Source organism: Salmo salar, chromosome ssa17 (assembly GCF_905237065.1).
Source record: "Salmo salar chromosome ssa17, Ssal_v3.1, whole genome shotgun sequence".
Taxonomy (NCBI): domain Eukaryota; kingdom Metazoa; phylum Chordata; class Actinopteri; order Salmoniformes; family Salmonidae; genus Salmo; species Salmo salar.
Window position 1 is genome coordinate 18,089,212 of NC_059458.1, and position 19,803 is coordinate 18,109,014.

A 19,803-nucleotide genomic window follows, 5' to 3' on the forward strand; every position below is an offset into this window, starting at 1 on the left:
CGTGACATAAGAAACAAGACTTAAGTTTGTATTAAAATGAAGTTTACATTTCACAATTATTTTTTACAAACATCAATATATCTGAAACTTGTAAAAAAGAGGTACTGTTGCTATAGGTACATAAAAATAAGAACGCCTTTGGGAAAAGAATTACATCCACTACAAAAACAATGGAATCAAAATGTAGTTTTAAAAAAATCTAAGGTCTCTCCATACTGTCTCATTAGGAGATAAGTTTGTAGTTCAATACATTTCACATTGATGGGTAGGTATTCCTGCTTTTAAATGATCTAGACTGTCCTTACAATCATCACTCATGCAAACAATGTGAGACATACATGGGTTACTCACTTTGGTCAAGATAAATCCCTTATAGCATAATGACAGCATGTCTTTTCATGTGCCTACAATGGTGAAGTGTAATTTTCCGTTGCACGTATAGTATTTGAATACACACGCCAATTAGTTCCATTGCCTAGTAAAGTGATTGCATAGACAGTGCAGCATGTCAGGATAGTGTGCCCTGTGCAGTAAGGTAAATCAGTAGAAGTAGCAGCAGTTCAAATAGTAAAAGATTGAGGCACAAAGTATGAAAATGCAATCCTACTTCCATTGTTGTAACACTATTCTCATGATTGTTAATTAAAGTCGTTTTAAAGATGCAACACACACCAGCAAAGTGTCAATAAGGAAATACATTTTTGCTTCCTTACTTAAATAAATTATTTTTAAGTCCGTTCCATAAATATTGCCTGATTTTGCATGCAAACAACTTACCATGAAAATGACATTTCAGTTTTTTTATTCCTTTTGACCAATCAGCTCTGGTAAAGATCTGTGATTGGTCAAAAGAGAAATTAGTGAAAAGGAAAAAATAAATATGAATTGGGCAGATGTCAAGTCCCTGCACCGTCACACAACCGTCTCAAAGAAGACCACTCCGTTGGCCATTTTTGGACCATGGCTGTTGCTGTTGTTCATATGCGCCTGAATGAAAATATTGTGAATTGGTAAAGAAATCAAGTTAGGTTGAGAGAATGTGTATTCTGGGTTGGGATGCAGTGTCAGTGCTCACCTGTTTGGCTGATTCCAGCAGGGAAGCTGCCTCAGCCTTGCCCGTCTGCTGGACTATCTTGTAGAGGGCACTCTCCTGGTTCTGAAGAAGGACGTACGGCTCGTCAAACTCCTGAATCATACCAGCACCTAGCACCTGAAGGCAGGGTCAAAAGTCAGTAAGTCAACCTGGCTAAAAAACTTTAGCTGACATGGCCTAGATGATCTGGACATATATGACAAGTTATAAATAGCTCTCTAAGGTCTGCAATGACTGTCACGATGAGGAAAACTGCTGATACACTACCCAATTTTGAAATTGCACCTTGTGCATTCTACTACTACAACTTTCAGGATTAAGTTCAGACCGTTCCTTAATTTTTTGGGGTGGGGGGGACCCTACCCCTCGGGCGCTCCCCATAGTTTTGGAACCACTGATCTAGCGCTCTGTTTACAATAGAGTAACCTACTTCACTCTGCACTGACTGAATTACTCAGCACCTTCAGAGAAGTGTAAACAGGGTAAACTCATTTCTCACGATCTGAGATCAACCTGAACTAAAGTGAATAAAAGTACATCTCTCAACCTGCTCAGTCTCGTTTTTTTATCTTATATATATAAATAAAATGATTGATGTGTGTGTGTGTGTGTGACAGATATACATCTATTTGATGGGAAGAGCTCTCACCAGAATGCGGTCGCTGTCTATGATGGTGTTGAGGCGGTGGGCGATGGTGAGAACGGTACACTCCCTGAATTTGTCTCGTATCGTCTTCTGGATCAGCTCGTCTGTTCTACGGACACAGACAGACAAACAGTTCAGGAAAGACTCAACCAGGATAAAGAAAACACACACTTTCATTGACTACTAGATGCCTCCCAGTCAAAGCATATCAGCTGCCTCTGCTGCTCAGCTCTAAAGAACAGACAGGAGGTCCTCCATGGCAACACGTGTGTATGGGAGAGGCAGCTCTGTACCTGGGGTCCACGTTGGCCGTGGCCTCGTCGATGATGAGGATGCGGTTCTTCCTCAGGACGGCTCGGGCCAGACAGACCAGCTGCCTCTGACCCACACTGAAGTTGGAGCCCGACTCAGCAAGAACCGTCTCCATCTTATTGGGCAGCTCCTCCACCACAGACTTCAGCTGGACCTGGAGAGGAAACAGTTACTGGAGTAAGTAAGTTTCCACAACCTGTATGTCAATGCGTGAGAGTATATCCTGTTACTGTATCAATAGGAGTCTGAGGAGCAGTACCTCTTGGAGAGCGTTCCACAGGTCCTCGTCTGTGTGCTGGCTGAAAGGGTCCAGGTTCTTCCTCATGGTGCCGGTGAAAAGCACAGGGTCCTGCAGAACAGAGGGGCCACAAACAGAAAAATGTAATAAGCTCTAACAGAGCCATATCTGAACTAGGAGCCTTTACTACATTCAGAAGGACTAAGGGACAGAGCAGCCACAGAAGACCCACCAACAGTAGCTACCTGAGGTATGATGGACATCTTCTGGCGCAGGTCATGAAGGCCGATCTCGGAGGTCAGAACTCCGTCAATGTAGATCCTGCCCTCTGGCTCTGCCAGGCGGAAGAGAGCCGATACCAGGGAGCTTTTCCCCGCACCCGTCCTGCCCACGATGCCAACCTTCTCTTTGGGCCTGAACATGGCCTTCATGTCCTTCAGGACCACCGGTCCGTCTGAGCTGTAGGAGAAGCTGACCCGGTCAAAGGTGATGAGGCCTTGGCTCGGCCACTCAAGAGGAGGACGCATCTGGGTTTCCCAGGGTGCTTCACTCTCCAGCTCTGTGTACTCCACCACCCTCTCCACTGACGTCATCTGAGGACGGTAAATAAATAACCATGTCAATCAAACAAACCTGGTTCTAATCTCATTTACCAGCCTACTCTGAGACTGGGAACGTGGTTAACCTTGGTCTAATGCTAGTATGGCTTCTCAGCACTAAATTATAAAACTTTACAGAACTTCAATAATTCACACGCTACATTCTTAAGTGAGCTGTTTCAGCTGAACATTCCTGAATGACAGGATGCAACTAAAACCCTTTTGACTCTAATGAATCTTATTTCTACAGGTCACTGGCGCAGATCTCTGAGTTTGATTATTTCCCTGTGGAAATTCATTCCCAGGTAAAATATTTCAGATACTATAAAAGGTCCTGGGCCTGGGGAGCTGGGGGAGGGACAATACCAGAGTTAGGACTTTGATGTGATCTTACCATGTTCTCCATCTCTGCACTCTGACGAATGGTCCATTGGAAGTTCCCAAGAAGGGTGACAGCGTAGGACAACACCAAACCCACAGCTCCCGCCTCCAGCCCTGATTAGAACATTTACTCAATTCATTGGCTACACAGCATGTCAACAACCAGAAGCCATGGATTACAGGCAACATCTGCATTGAGCTAAAGGCTAGAGCTGTCCCTTTCATGGAGCCGGACACTAATCCGTACCCTTATAAGAAATACCGCAACAACCTCCATCGAGCCGTCAATACAGCACTAAGATCGAATCCTCTGGCACTGGTCGGATGTGGCAGGCCTTGCAAACGATCACTGATTACAAAGGGAAACCCAGCTGCGAGCTGCCCAGTGACGCAAGCCTACCAGACGGTCTAAATGCCTTCAAGGCAAGCAACACTGAATCATGCATGAGAGCACCAGCTGTTCCGGACGACTGATCACGCTCTCTGTAGCCGATGTGAGTAAGAACTTTAAACAGGTTAATATTCACAAGGCTGCAGGGCCAGACGGATTACCAGTACGCGTACTCTGTGCATGTGTGACCAGCTGGCAAGTGTCTTCACTGATATTTTCAACCTTTCCCTGATCTAGTCTGTAATACCTACATTTCAAGCAGACCACCATAATCCCTGTGCCCAAGAACACCAAGGTACCCTGTCTAAATGACCATGGCCCGTAGCACTCACATCTGTAGCCTTAAATGCTTTAAAAGGCTGCTCATGGCTCACAACACCGACACCCTGGACCCAACTAATTTCCATACCACTCCAACAGATCCACAGATGACGCAATCTCTTTCACTCCACACTGCCCTTTCCCACCTGGGCAAGAGAACCTATGTGAGAATGCTGTTCATTGACTACAGCTCAACAACATCACCCCCTCCAAGCTCATCAATAAGCTAAGGACCCTGGGACTGAACACCTCCCTCTAACTGGAACCTGGACTTCTTGACAGGCCGCCCCAAGGTGGTGAGGGTAGGCAACAACACATCCAACACACTAACCCTCAACATAGGGGCCCCTCAGGGGTAAGCCTGATCACCGACGATGATGAGACAGCCTATTGGGAGGAGGTCAGAGACCTGGAAGTGTGGTGCCAGAACAACCTCCTCTCCCTCAACATCAGCAAGACAAAGGACCTGATCATAGACTACAGGAAACGGAGGGCTGAGCATGCCCCCATTGACTGGGCTGTAGTGGAGCGGGTCGAGAGCTTGAAGTTCCTCTGTGTCCACATCATTAAGGATCTATCATGTTCCACACTCACCAACACAGTCGCGAAGAGGGCATGACAACGCCTGGTCTCCCTCAGGAGGCTAAATATATTTAGCATGGGTCCTCTGATGCTCAAAAAGTTCTACAACTGTACCATTGAGAGCATCTTCACTGACTGCATCACCGCTTGGTATGGCAGCTGCTTGGCATCTGACTGCAAGGCGCTAGAGGGTAGTGCGTAAGGCCCAGTGCCGAGCTCCCTGCCACCCAGAACCTCTATGCCAGGCAGTGTCAGAGGAAGGACCTAAAAATTGTCAGACTCCAGCAACCCATGTCAAAGACTTCTCTATCGCACGGCAAGCACTACCGATGCACCAAGTCTGGAACCAACAGGCCCCTGAACAGCTTCCACTCTAAAGGCTTTCGGTGGAAAGTATTTAGTTAAATAGCTACCCGGACTATCTGCATTGACCCTTTTTGCAATAACTCTTTTGACTCATTACATACGATGCTGCTACTTACTTATACTTATTTATCCTTTGCACACTCATATGACGAATGCACTGTAAACTTTATTCCTAGTTACAGTGCCTTCGGAAAGTATTCAGATCCATTCACTTTTTCCCCAAAAATGATGTACCAATTACGTACCAGCCTTACTCTAAAATGGATTTTTTTGTAAATCCAACACAATACCCCATAATGACAGAGCAAAAACAGTTTAGAAATGTTTGTTAATAAACTGAAATATAACATTTACATAAGTATTCAGACCCTTAACTCAGTACTTTGTTGAAGTATCTTTGGCAGCGATTACAGCCTCGAATCTGATTGGGTATGACGCTAGAAGCTTGGCACACCTGTATTTGGCACACTCCCATTCTTCTCTGCAGATCCTCTCAAGCTCTGTCATGTTGGATGGGAAGCGTGACTGCACAGCTATTTTCAGGTCTCTCCAGAGATGTTCGATCGGGTTCAAGTCCAGGCTTTGGCTGGGCCACTCAAGGACTTTCTTGAGCGCTCTGGAGAAGGTTTTCATCAAGGATCTCTGTACTTTGCTCCGTTTATCCTGCCCTCGATCCTGACTAGTCTTCAGTCCCTGCCGCTGAAAAACATCTCCACAGCATGATGCTGCCACCATCATGCTTCACCATAGCAATGGTATTGGCCAAGTGATGAGCGGTGCCTAGTTTCCTTAAGTTCAACAGTTCAATCTTGGTTTTATCATGGTCAGAGTCATTTAGGTGCCTTTTGGCAAACTCCAAGCGGGCTGTCATGTGTCTTTTTGATGAGAAGTGGCTTTCGTCTGGCTATTCTACCATAAAGCCCTGATTGGTGGAGTGCTGCAGAGATGGTTGTCCTTCTGGAATGTTCTCCATCTCCACAGAGGAACTCTAGAGCTCTGTCAGAGTGACCATGGGGATCTTGGTCACCTCCCTGACCAAGGCCCTTCTCCCTCGATTGCTCAGTTTGGCCGGGCAGCCAGCTCTAGGAAGAGTCTTGGTGGTTCCAAACTTCTTCCATGTAAGAATGATGAAGGCCACTGTGTTCTTGGGGACCTTCAATGCTGCAGAACATTTTTGGTAAACTTCCCCAGATCTGTGCTGCGACACAATCTTGTTGTCTCGGAGCTCTACGGACAATTCCTTCAATGGCTTGGTTTTTGCTCTGAAATGCACTGTCAACTGTGGGACCTTATACAGTTGAAGTCGGAAGTTTACATACACTTAGGTTGGAGTCATTAAAACTTGTTTTTCAACCACTCCACAAATTTCTTGTTAACAAACTATAGTTTTGGCAAGTCGGTTAGGACATCTTCTTTGTGCATGATACCATTAATTTTTCCAACAATTGTTTACGGACAGATTATTTCACTTATAATTCACTGTATCACAATTCCAGTGGGTCAGAAGATTACATACACTAAGTTGACTGCCTTTAAACAGCATGGAACATTCCAGAAAATTGTGTCATGGCTTTAGAAGCTTCTGATAGGCTAATTGTCAATTGGAGGTGTACCTGTGGATGTATTTCAAGGCCTACCTTCAAACTCAGTGCTTCTTTGCTTGACAACATGGGGAAATCAGCCAAGACCTCAGAAAAAAAAATGTAGACCTCCACAAGTCTGGTTCATCCTTGGGAGCAATTTCCAAACGCCTGAAGGTACCACTATCATCTGTACAAACAATAGTACGCAAGTATAAACACCATGGGACCACGCAGCCGTCATACCGCTCAGGAAGGAGACGTGTTCTGTCTCCTAGAGATGAGCGTACTTTGGTACGAAAAGTACAAATCAATCCCAGAACAACAGCAAAGGACCTTGTGAAGATGCTGGAGGAAACAGGTAAAAGTATCTATATCCACAGTAAAACAAGCCCTATATCGACAAAACCTGAAAGGCTCCTCAGCAAGGAAGAAGCCACTGCTCCAAAACCGCCATAAAAAAGCCAGACTATGGTTTGCAACAGCACATGGGGACAAAGATCGTACTTTTTGGAGAAATGTCCTCTGGTCTGATGAAACAAAAATGGAACTGTTTGGCCATCGTTATGTTTGGAGAAAAAGGGGGAGGCTTGCAAGCCGAACAACACCATCCCAACCATGAAGCACGGGGGTGGCAGCATCATGTTGTGGGGGTGCTTTGCTGCAGGAGGGACTGGTGCACTTCACAAAATAGATGGCATCATGTGGATGGAAAATGATGTGGATATATTGAAGCAACATCAAGACATCAGTCAGGAAGTTAAAGCTTGGTTGCAAATGGGTCTTCCAAATGGACAATGACCCCAAGCATACTTCCAAAGTTGTGGCAAAATGGCTTAAGGACAACAAAGTCAAGGTATTGGAATGGCCATCACAAAGCCCTGACCTCAATCCTATAGAAAATCTGTGGGCAGATCTGAAAAAGCGTGTGTGAGCAAGGAGGCCTACAAATCTGACTCAGTTACACCAGCTCTGTCAGGAGGAATGGGCCAAAATTCACCCAACTTATTGTGGGAAGCTTGTGGAAGGCTACCCAAAACATTTGACCCAAGTTAAGCAATTTAAAGGCAATGCTACCAAATACTAATTGAGTGTATGTGAACTTCTGACCCACTGGAATTGTGAAACAGTGAAATAATCTGTCTGTAAACAATTGTTGGAAAAATGACGTGTGTCATGCACAAAGTAGATGTCCTAACCAACTTCCCAAAACTATAGTTTGTTAACAAGAAATTTGTGGAATGGTTGAAAAACGAGTTTTAATGACTCCAACCTAAGTGTATGTAAACTTCCAATTCCAATCAAAGCAGCTCCATACCATCACACCACCTCCATGCTTCACGGTGGGAACCACACATGCGGAGATCATCCGTTCACCCACATCGCGTCCCACAAAGACACGGCGGTTGGAACCAAAAATGTCAAATTTGGACTCCAGATCAAAGGTCAAAGTTCCACCGGTCTAATGTCCATTGCTTGTGTTTCTTGGCCCAATCAAGGCTTTTCTTATTATTGGTGTCCTTTTAGTAGTGGTTTCTTTGCAAAAATTCAACCACGACGTCCTGATTCACACAGTCTCCTCTGAACAGTTGATGTATGTTACTTGAATTCTGAAACTCTAATGAACTTATCCTCTGCAGCAGAGGTAACTTTGGGTCTTCCTTTTCTGTGGCGGTCCGCATGAGAGCCAGTTTCATCATAGCGCTTGATGGTTTTTGCGACTGCACTTGAGGAAACTTTGAAAGTTCTTGAAATGTTCCATATGGACTGTCGTTTCTCTTTCCTTTTTTGGAGCTGTTCTTGCCATAATATGGACTTGGTCTTTTACCAAATAGGGCTATCTTCTGTATACCAGCCCTACCTTGTCACAACACAACTGATTGGCTAAAACGCATTAAGGAAAGAAATTACACAAATTAACTGAAATGCATTCCTGGTGACTACCTCATGAAACCGGTTGAGAGAATGTGTGCAAAGCTGTCATCAAGGCAAAGGGTGGCTATTTGAAGAGTCTCAAATATAAAATAGTTTGATTTGTTTAACACTTTTTTGGTTACTACATGATTCCATATGTTATTTCATAGATTTGATGTCTTCACTATTATTCTACAAAGTAGATAATAGTTAAAATAAAGAAAAACCCTTGAATGAGTAGGTGTTCTAAAACTTTTGACCGGTAGTGTAGCTTGGATAACTGTTTGGCCCCAAGTGTAATACAAGTTGTTGCAAGGGAACAGGCAATGAGCCAAAGACTTTGAGCAGAAAGATTATCCAACCTCATTCAATTTGTTTTATGTCATATTGATAAGGGAATTTATATGTTTAAGGTAATGACTAAAGAATTTCACCCTGAAACATAATTATTAGATTATGTAACATGTATTATGAATAATTAGAGTGATAAACTTAAGTCCAATAAGGTTTGGTCGAGACTAGTAAGGGAGAGAAGTGTGTGTGTGTGTGTGTGTGTGTGTGACTAAGAAAATACAGAGGACAATTAAACTATTCATGACCTGACCTGGTTAGAACTCTAAGAAACTTACGACAGGAAAGGGAGTCCTGTCAAGGTCCCTCTAATCTCAGGAGGATAGAACTGCCAGCTTGGTAGTGATAGACGAGGAATGCGGACTGTGGGGAAAGATACAGCCCACCTACTGTCTGTGTGTGCGTGGAAATAGGTGGGGGTGAGAGTTATGTCTTTTTATGTCTTTGCATTTTGACTTTAGAACGTTCTCTGAATAAACTGTACGGACATTTTGCATAAGCTGAGTCTTTGTCTAATTATTAAACCCAGGGTCTTACAAACCTCCGGGATTGGTCAAAGCTTAAATAATTGTTAGTTATCATCATTGGGATTGAAAATTCTCGTGACACATATGCAACCAACATTGATTTCTACCGTTGTGTAACAGCTTGTGTAATGAAGCCATAATAATTTATCCTCTTACCATCTCTGAGGAAGAGGCAGCCGAAGGCAGTGACAGTGACAAAGGCTGCGCAGATTCCATCCAGTCGGAGAGCGAACCATCGAGAGGTGACCAGGAACAGGAACCAGGACTCTGAGTGCAGATCCTGATGAGCGTCAAAGGTGTTCTGGAATCTCTCCTCGGCTCTGAAGGCTCGGATCGTCCACAGACCTTGGAGGGACGAGGACAGGTGGGAGAAGACAGGACTCCGAGCTGCAGAACACAGGAAATACATCAACTCACACACGCCGGCAGACACAAAAGGAAATCGTACACATTTAATAGAGAAAATGTACAATTATCATTTGTCCCTTGCCCCCCCTAACTGTCCCAGTCAGTCCTGTCACTCACTGGTGGACTCCAGGCGTTTGACGTCCCGTGACGTCTGCAGGAAGTAGCGTCTCAGGAACAGGAATATGATGAGAAGAGGAACAACAGGGATGAGGATCCAGGGCATGACTGAGGCTGCCACCACCACTACGCCGATATTCTGCAGGATCGACTGTGGCAAGATCAGATACGCCCAGGAGACATGAAGAAAATATTTATGTAATATAGATACTGGATTGGGAAATCTATATCCTCCTGCCAAAATACATAGATGTTCCCCTCTAGGGCTATACACTCATTTACCTGACTGAAGTCAACAAAGGTATTAGGTAACATGGAATCCAGCTGGCTGATGTCCTTCGAGAACCTGTTGAGAATTCTTCCTGTGACAGAACAGGAGAAAGTAATCCACTGGGCAAAAACTGGTTAAATCAACATTGTTTGCCACGTCATTTCAACAAAAAAACTCAATGTGATGACATTTACTCAACGTGGAAAACTGCTAGGATTTTTAAAAAGTCATCACGTGCTAAGAATGCTATTTTTGGATGGCTATTCCCTATTGGAATTTGGCCTCTACAGTCGTGGCCAAAAGTTTTGAGAATGACACAAATATTAATTTTCACCAAGTCTGCTGCCTCAGTTTGTATGATGGCAATTTGCATATACTCCAGAATGTTATGAACAGTGATCAGATGAATTGCAATTAATTGCAAAGTCCCTCTTTGCCATGCAAATGAACTGAATCCCCCAAAAATATTTCCACTGCATTTCAGCCCTGCCACAAAAGGACCAGCTGACATCATGTCAGTGATTCTCTCGTTAGCACAGGTGTGAGTGTTGATGAGGACAAGGCTGGAGATCACTCTGTCATGCTGATTGAGGTCGTTTAACAGACCAGAAGCTTCAAAAGGAGGGTGGTGCTTGGAATCATTGTTCTTCCTCTGTCATCCATGGTTACCTGCAAGGAAACACGTGCCGTCATCATTGCTTTGCACAAAAAGTGCTTCACAGGCAAGGATATTGCTGCCAGTAAGATTGCACCAAAATCAACCATTTATCGGATCATCAAGAACTTCTAGGAGAGCGGTTCAATTGTTGTGAAGAAGGCTTCAGGGCATCCAAGAAAGTCTAGCAAGCGCCAGGACAGTCTCCTAAAGTTGATTCCGCTGCGGGATCGGGGCACCACCAGTACAGAGCTTGCTCAGGAATGGCAGCAGGCAGGAATGGCAGCAGGCACTGTGCATCTGTGCATCTGCACGCACAGTGAGGCAAAGACTTTTGGAGGATGGCCTGGTGTCAAGAAGGGCAGCAAAGAAGCCACTTCTCTCCAGGAAAAACATCAGGGACAGACTGATATTCTGCAGAAGGTACAGAGGTTGGACTGCTGAGGACTGGGGTAAAAGTCATTTTCTCTGATGAATCCCCTTTCCGATTTTTTGGGACATCCGGAAAAAAGCTTTTCCGGAGAAGAAAAGGTGAGCGCTACCATCAGTCCTGTGTCATGCCAACAGTAAAGCATCCTGAGACCATTCATGTGTGGGGTTGCTTCTCAGCCAAGGGAGTGGGCTCACTCACAATTTTGCCTAAGAACACAGCCATGAATAAAGAATGGTACCAACCCATCCTCTGAGAGCAACTTCTCCCAACCATCCAGGAACAGTTTGGTGATGAACAATGCCTTTTCCAGCATGATGGAGCACCTTGCCATAAGGCAAAAGTGATAACTAAGTGGCTCAGGGAACAAAACATCGATATTTTGGGTCCATGGCCAGGAAACTCCCCAGACCTTAATCCCATTGAGAACTTGTGGTCCATCCTCAAGAGGCACATGGACAAACAAAAACCCACAAAATCTGACAAACTCCAAGCATTGATTATGCAAGAATGGGCTGCCATCAGTCAGGATGTGGCCCAGAAGTTAATTGACAGCATGCCAGGGCGGATTGCAGAGGTCTTGAAAAAGAAGGGTCAACACTGCAAATATTGACTCTTTGCATCAACTTCATGTAATTGTCAATAAAAGCCTTTGACACTTATGAAATGCTTGTAATTATACTTCAGTATTCCATAGTAACATCTGACAAAAATATCTAAAGACACTGAGGCAGCAGACTTTGAAAATTAATATTTGTGTCATTCTCAAAACTTTTGGCCACAACTGTAGGTACACTCTAAGGCCAGAGGTCACCGTAAATCAGGTCTTAGTTACTGGTATCTGGGCCCCTGAGGCATACAAATCGACTATGGGTGTCCTAAGCAATTAAGACGTTTCAAATGTATAATCTATTCAACCCCAAGGTCTCAGCCTTGATTTAATTATTTGGCACGAGACATGGAAGGGTGAAACAATGAACAGGTAAGGCACGAGTATTTAGTTCCGCCCTCTCCTGTGGAGGGGGAGAGATTTGCTGCAAACCTCTTAGAGGAACGTTTGTCTATTAAACCTTTTAAATATAGAAGTTGTTCGCCTTATATTTAGCATCTAGCATTTCTCCACAACTTGACCAATTTAATTCCAAACAAATTTAAGGGAATTTAGTTGGGTATTTTTCACCCAACTTTTAATCTAAATACAATGATATTTGTTTTTTTTCATTGAATTCACGTTAGTTGACAACTCAACCAAATGTAAATCAAAACTAGATGTTGAAATGACATCTGTTCTCTCACCCAACCAGTTTCAAAGCATTTTGGAGGTCAGGACTAAATTACAAGAAATTGTATTGTACTCAACAAGAAAAAGACAACACAAACAGATTCTATTTCATGCGAGGGGTTTCTCACCAATCGGGTTGACGTCAAAGAAGCGTACTGGTGTCCGGAGGATAGAGTTGAACATGCGGTTGTGCAGAGACTGAGCAGCTTTCACCAGCACATTGAACATCACCAGGCTCCTGGCAAAGCCAAAGATGACCGAGGCCAGAGTCAAACCTGAACACAGAGAAGGTAACTTGTCAACCGTTACACGATTTTTCCAAGCTTCCTCCCAGGTAAGGGGACAACCTCATACTTACTTGGAAAATATTCCCATTCTTTGAAGGGAGAAGTAAATATACAGTATATTTAGGAATGCTCTTACAGGGCTCCGGGCAGCCGAGCGGAAATGGAGGAAAACTAGCCTCCCTGCGGACCTGGCATCTTTTCACTCCCTCCTCTCTACATTTTCCTCCACTCTAACTTCCAAGAATCTGCCTCTAACCCTAGGAAGCTCTTTGCCACCTTCTCCCTCCTGAATCCTCCTCCCCCCTCCCTGTGGATGACTTCGTCAACCATTTTGAAAAGAAGGTCGACGACATCCGATCCTCGTTTGTTAAGTCAAACGACACCGCTGGTCCTGCTCACATTGCCCTACCCTATGCTCACATTGCCCTACCCCGCCCAACAACCTGCCCGTTTGACCCTATCCCCTCCTCTCTTCTCCAGACCATTTCCGGGAGACCTTCTCCCCTACCTCACCTCGCTCATCAACTCATCCTTGACCGCTGGCTACGTCCCTTCCGTCTTCAAGAGAGCGAGAGTTGCACCCCTTCTCAAAAAACCTACACTCGATCCCTCCGATGTCAACAACTACAGACCAGTATCCCTTCTTTCTTTTCTCTCCAAAACTCTTGAAGGTGCCGTCCTTGGCCAGCTCTCCTGTTATCTCTCTCAGAATGACCTTCTCGATCCAAATCAGTCAGGTTTCAAGGCTGGTCATTCTACTGAGACTGCTCTTCTCTGTGTCACGGAGGCTGTCCGCACTGCTAAAGCCAACTCTCTCTCCTCTGCCCTCATCCTTCTAGACCTATCTGCTGCCTTTGATACTGTGAACCATCAGATCCTCCTCTCCACCCTCTCCGAGTTGGGTATCTCCGGCGCGGCTCACTCTTGGATTGTGTCCTACCTGACAGGTCGCTCCTACCAGGTGGCGTGGCGAGAATCCGTCTCCGCACCACGCGCTCTCGCCACTGGTGTCCCCTAGGGCTCAGTTCTAGGCCCTCTCCTATTCTCGCTATACACCAAGTCACTTGGCTCTGTCATATCCTCACATGGTCTCTCCTATTATTGCTACGCAGACGACACACAATTAATCTTCTCCTTTCCCCCTTCTGATAACCAGGTGGCGAATCGCATCTCTGCATGTCTGGCAGACATACCAGTGTGGATGACGGATCACCACCTCAAGCTGAACCTCGGCAAGACGGAGCTGCTCTTCCTCCCGGGGAAGGACTGCCCTTTCCATGATCTCGCCATCACGGTGGACAACTCCATTGTGTCCTCCTCCCAGAGTGCTAAGAGCCTCGGCGTGACCCTGGACAACACCCTGTCGTTCTCCGCTAACATCAAGGTGGTGACCCGATCCTGTAGGTTCATGCTATACAACATTCGCAGAGTACGACCCTGCCTTACACAGGAAGCGGCGCAGATCCTAATCCAGGCACTTGTCATCTCCCGTCTGGATTACTGCAACTCCCTGTTGGCGGGGCTCCCTGCCTGTGCCATTAAACCCCTACAACTCATCCAGAACGCCGAAGCCCGTCTGGTGTTCAACCTTCCCAAGTTCTCTCACGTCACCCCGCTCCTCCGCACACTCCACTGGCTTCCAGTTGAAGCTCGCATCTGCTACAAGACCACGGTGCTTGCCTACGGAGCTGTGAGGGGAACGGCACCTCCGTACCTTCAGGCTCTGATTAGGCCCTACACCCAAACAAGGGCACTGTGTTCATCCACCTCTGGCCTGCTGGCCCCCCTACCTCTGCGGAAGCACAGTTCCCGCTCAGCCCAGTCAAAACTGTTCGCTGCTCTGGCACCCCAATGGTGGAACAAGCTCCCTCACGACGCCAGGACAGCGGAGTCAATCACCACCTTCCGTAGACACCTGAAACCCCACCTCTTTAAGGAATACCTGGGATAGGATATAGTAATTCTTCTATTGTAAAGTGGTTGTTCCACTGGATATCTTAAGGTGAATGCACCAATTTGTAAGTCGCTCTGGATAAGAGCGTCTGCTAAATGACGTAAATGTAAATGCTCTTCTGTATACCTGCATAAATGCCCATGTAGAAACCGAGGTCCAATTCTTGAGTGATGTTGAGGCCATTTTGGACAATCACAGTGCCGTTAATATTGAGTTTCTCCTGCTCTCCAGCCCTGTCAATCAAACAGTCAGTGTTGTTATTTGAACATTCACATTGCTATGGTCCAACTGAACTGTGAGACAAATAATGTACTACTGTAACAACAGATGCTTCTCACCAATAGGCCAGCCACCAGTCCTGAAGAACGTACGCTACCTGTGGGTGGCAAATTATATTATAGTTGGTTAGATCATTGCAATATCATTGGTTCCAATGCCTTGATCTGTTCAGAGTAAAATTTTGCACGCATCTATCAGAAGTCAAAATGCTGGTATTTACTGTAGATGCTAGGAGGTAGAATGGTGACATTCACTGCCTGACATTTTGGATGCGTTAATACCTCCGCGATGAGACTGAGGAGGACTGTGCCCAGCATAACCAGGATGCTGGCTCCTGCGTTTAAGTACTTGAAGTAGAGGCTGGCGCCGATGTTGCCTTCCGATCGGCTCTCCTCTGCTACTGTCTGGACAGGGAGGAGACATGGACATAATACCCTGTTAACTTAAAGGAGGGACAAGCTGGGACACTTCAGAATGAAAATCCTCCTTGTGACTGTATCTAAGGGCTTGAAAGGAGGTGGGTGGGGTTTGGACCCACCGAAAGCTGTTCAGCTCCATCTTTAACAGAGTGCATGGAGGAGGTGTGGGAGACCTCTGAATTCCGGGAGGAAATTGAGTTCTGGGAAAGGGCGTGTTTGACCACTGAGTGATTGTTGTTGGTTTGTGGCTCCTCCTCCTCGTCCCTCTTCAGCAGGGAGGTGAAGTCAACCCCAGAGTGCTGCAGCTCGGAGTATGTCCCCCTCGCCACCATGTGACCCTGACACACACACACACACACACACACACACACGTCACACCCTGCCGAACGTTTGGAGTCTGTATTCATATGTAAATGCATATGCCTTTGGGTGAACTATTCCTTTCATAAAGATTGACAGCAGACATATTATGTGCTCAGCAAAGTAAAAAGGTAAGCAGAAATGGACCTGGGGTCATACGTAGGTTACAAAGCATGTGTAGAATGTTAAATTCTGCCAGGAACACACCTCCTTGAGGACGAGGATCTGGTCGACTGCTTGGAGGTACTGCAACTGGTGGGTGACCAGGATGCGGGGCTTGTTCTTCAGAATACCACAGATACACCTGGACATACAGGCACATGGAGAGAGACCGACACAGACAGTTTAAGTGCAGTTTCACACTGCTGGTGAAGGCCTAAAGGCCTGTTCTAACGTCAGAGAATCCACATGACCCTGAACATCCATTAACTTCTAAATGCTATACAAAAACCCATTCCTGCCCTAAAGAAGCAGCCAGTAAGTAGACCTAATCTGAGTCTGGGAAGAATGTAGTTCAGTTGTACTAAAGGATAGTGGGGTTAGTTGAGCCACCCTTTGTTTCTAGGAAACCATATGCAAACTGAATCATGTCACCAAATTCTTAGGAAGAGGTCATCATTTCATAGTTGCACCACACCTCCTCAAATCATCTTGCTACTCAATGTGTAAATGCATATTTTTAAAACTGTAGTGCGTTGTAAATGGGTCAAACTTTGAGCTGCTATTTTGTCTCTCTTGTAAAGTAATTATTTATCTCAATGGGACGAGTCCGGTAAAATAAAGGTAAAAAAAATACAACCTGTTTAGCTGAAACTGTGGTTCACTCACTGTTCAAACAGGTGTCTCCCGACCTCAGAATCCACAGAACTTAGAGGGTCGTCCAGCAGGTAGATATCAGCATCCTGGTACACAGCCCTGAGACACAACAAGGCTTTCAGATAGAGACTGGAGGATATTCATCTATAGAATGTACCTCAACTCATTTCTACTCTGGTATGAAGTGGAGCTGTGGTCTTACCGGGCCAGGTTCACTCTAGCTTTCTGTCCCCCACTGAGGGTGGCTCCTCTGTCCCCTATCACTGTCAGGTCCCCGTCTGGCAGCAGCTCCATGTCCTGAACACAGAAGGGACAACAGAGACGACAGGGGCTAACAGTCAGAACACAAAACCATTGCAAATCTCCCAGCGTTAAATACCATGAGAGCTCCATTCAGTGTGTCTTACCCTCTTGAGGGCGCAGGCTCTCAGGACCTTCTCATACTTTTGAGGATGGAGCTCTTTGCCAAACAGGATGTTGCTGCGGATGGTTCCAGGGAACACCCAGGGCTGCTGGGAGGTGTAGGTCAGCTGACCTTTGACCCTCAACACCCCCTTGTCGTGCGGCAGCTCCCCCAGGATGGCGCTGAGCAGAGAGGACTGTGGGAGATAGGCTGGTAAACATGTGAGCTGGCTTACTACACACACACACACACACACACACACACACACACACTACAAGACCAAAAGTATTCGGACACCTGCTCGTCCAAATTCATGGGTATTAATATGGAGTTGGTGCCCCCCTTTGCTGCTATAACAGCCTCCACTTTTCTGTGAAGGCTTTCCACTAGATACTGGGGACTTGCTTCAAGAGCCTCAAGAGCATTAGTGATGTTGTGCGATTAGGCCTGGCTCACAGTTGGTGTTCCAATTCCTCCCAAAGGTGTTCGATGGGGTTGAGGTCAGGGCTCTGTACAAGCTTGACAAGTTCTTCCACACCGATCTTGACAAACAATTTCTGTATGGACCTCGCTTTGTGCACGTGGGCAGTGTCATGCATTGACATTATGCATTGGGGCAGGTAGCGTTCTCCTGGCATCCGTCAAACCCAGATTCGTCTGTCGGACTTCCAGATGGTGAAGTGTGTTTCCACTGCTCCAGAGTCCAATGGCGGCGAGCTTTACTACACCACTCCAGCCAACACTTGGCATTGCGCATGGTGATTTTAGGCTTGCGTGCAGCTGCTCAGCCATGGAAATCCATTTCATGAAGCTCCCGATGAACAATTCTTGTGTTGACGTTGCTTCCAGAGGCAGTTTGGAACTCGGTAGTGAGTGTTGCAACCGAAGGACAGAATTTTTTTTACAAATTTTTTTGACACGTCTCGCTTCAGCACTCGCCTATCCCATTCTGTGAGCTTGTGTGGCCAACCACTTCGCAGCTGAGTCATTGTTGCTCCTAGACGTTTCCATTTCACAATAACAGCACTTAGTTGCCCGGGACAGCTCTAGCAGGGCAGAAATTTGACGAACTGACATCCTATGACGGTGCCACGTTGAAAGTCACAGAGCTCTTCAGTAAGACCATTCTACTGCCAATGTTTGTCTATGGAGATTACATGGCTGTGTGCTGGATCTTATATACCTGTCAGCAACGGGTGTGGCTAAAATAGCAGAATCAACTAATTTGAAGGGGTGTTCACATACTTTTGTATATATAGTGTACTATGTACTGTGCATGACCTCTGACCTTTCCAGACCCCACAGGTCCAATGACAGCAACAAGCTGCTCCGACTTCACTGTGAGTGACAGGTTCTGGAGAGATGGGGTGTCCAGACACTGTGGAGAGAGAGAGAAATTACATTTCATAGCAATACATGAAACTAGCACACCGGACAGGCGTCTTCTTGTTTTGTATATCAACATTTGGACATTCAACCAGAATATTCACCTTGTCCCAGTAGCAAATTAAGTCCTTGATCTCAACAGAGGCGTCTTTCTTTTCCTCCAGGGTGAATCTCATGTTGGGTCTCTCAATCTCATCCAACAGAAGGAAATTCTGTGGGTCAACAGAGAGATGATGCAGCCAAACAAACCTTACTAAACCACAATAACTCATTGCACCTAGGTGAGGCACAGCAGCCATTTTGTGCCAGATGATCTAGAGAGTACCTTGATCCTGCGGATACTGATGATGGTCTCGAACACCTTCTCTATGGCCTGTGGGAAGAAGAGGGTCACTGTGATCTTGATGGCACCATATAGAGACACTGCCACAAACACCCGGCTGGCTGAGATGGTGTTCCCCAGGAGGACGTAGACAGCGAAGGTGATGAAGACTATGATCTTACTGGCCGCAAAGAAGGAGGCCATATTGAGACCTCGCAGGTAGGAGCTTGACATGATCTTGGAGATCTCTTCCCTGAGGGAAGAATGACATTCTTTCAATTATAATAATGCAATAAGAAACATTCTGTTAGACCTTTCCATTGATGGATTCTGGGTACTAACTCCTAAACTTGGGATAGGGTTAATTATCAGGTATCCTATTGAAATATTGAGTGCTTAGGTTTAGAGGGTCTACACCAGAAGTTAATGGTTATCTGTAGGAGGAAGGTATAATCTTTGAATGTGTTGAGTGCAGGGAATGCGATGACGTGGCAGGCATTGATAAGAGGAGTGAGTACTTTGGGGTAGAGGTCAGGTCAGATGAAGTGAGGAAGAACAGATATCACTAAGGTTCTGTCGAGCAACAGAGATGCATTGGCTGTTCAGATGTGTAGGAGGAGACTCAGCCTAGGAGGAAGGGTTAAATATCAGTGCTTGTGTGAACAATGTTTGTCTGAATGCAGCTGTATTGACCCCCTGGGAAGAATAAACTTGGTTTGAGCGTTCATAGTGTCCGTTGAGTTTATACTCTGAGAATTAGAACCTAACACCATTAACCTATAAAAGTCTAAGCCGTTGGGCGGGGTCATACCATGGATCATTTAGCTATTTGATTTGGAATTTTAGGACCCCTTTAGGTGTGTGTATTAAAAAATATATTATAATATTTTTGTTATTTGATAAAATATTGAATTGGGCCTTTACTACTGTAACCCATAGATTCGCAGTGAATAACACATTAATAAATGACAAAAAAGTCAAACATTTATCATAAAGGAATAAGGTTCTAGTAGATATAAGAAAGCTCACGAAATATATATTTTTTTTGGACACCTATTTAACCCCTTATTTTTGATGTCACAAAAATACCTCCATCCTTCCATTCCTTTGTAT

General features: G+C 45.4%; 1 protein-coding gene across 3 annotated transcripts in view; it reads right to left on the bottom strand.

The window, feature by feature from the left end:
• Positions 1-7: 7 nt before the first annotated feature.
• The window catches only part of LOC106575315 (ATP-binding cassette sub-family C member 4), a 36,851-nt gene continuing 17,055 nt past the window's right edge, over positions 8-19,803 (bottom strand). For all 3 annotated transcript variants that reach the window (XM_014151777.2, XM_014151778.2, XM_014151779.2), the window contains 22 exons: positions 18,694-18,943; positions 18,473-18,580; positions 18,271-18,360; positions 16,987-17,178; positions 16,782-16,876; positions 16,592-16,678; positions 15,971-16,067; positions 15,523-15,741; positions 15,266-15,388; positions 15,044-15,081; positions 14,832-14,938; positions 12,593-12,739; positions 10,109-10,188; positions 9,827-9,977; positions 9,458-9,688; positions 3,283-3,383; positions 2,535-2,882; positions 2,311-2,400; positions 2,033-2,205; positions 1,743-1,848; positions 1,076-1,210; positions 8-987 (listed from right to left, as the gene is read on the bottom strand). In XM_014151777.2, coding sequence (XP_014007252.1) covers positions 913-987; positions 1,076-1,210; positions 1,743-1,848; positions 2,033-2,205; positions 2,311-2,400; positions 2,535-2,882; positions 3,283-3,383; positions 9,458-9,688; positions 9,827-9,977; positions 10,109-10,188; positions 12,593-12,739; positions 14,832-14,938; positions 15,044-15,081; positions 15,266-15,388; positions 15,523-15,741; positions 15,971-16,067; positions 16,592-16,678; positions 16,782-16,876; positions 16,987-17,178; positions 18,271-18,360; positions 18,473-18,580; positions 18,694-18,943 — 3,043 coding nt within the window. In that variant the 3' untranslated portion in view covers positions 8-912. The remainder of the gene's footprint in view (positions 988-1,075; positions 1,211-1,742; positions 1,849-2,032; positions 2,206-2,310; positions 2,401-2,534; positions 2,883-3,282; positions 3,384-9,457; positions 9,689-9,826; positions 9,978-10,108; positions 10,189-12,592; positions 12,740-14,831; positions 14,939-15,043; positions 15,082-15,265; positions 15,389-15,522; positions 15,742-15,970; positions 16,068-16,591; positions 16,679-16,781; positions 16,877-16,986; positions 17,179-18,270; positions 18,361-18,472; positions 18,581-18,693; positions 18,944-19,803) is intronic.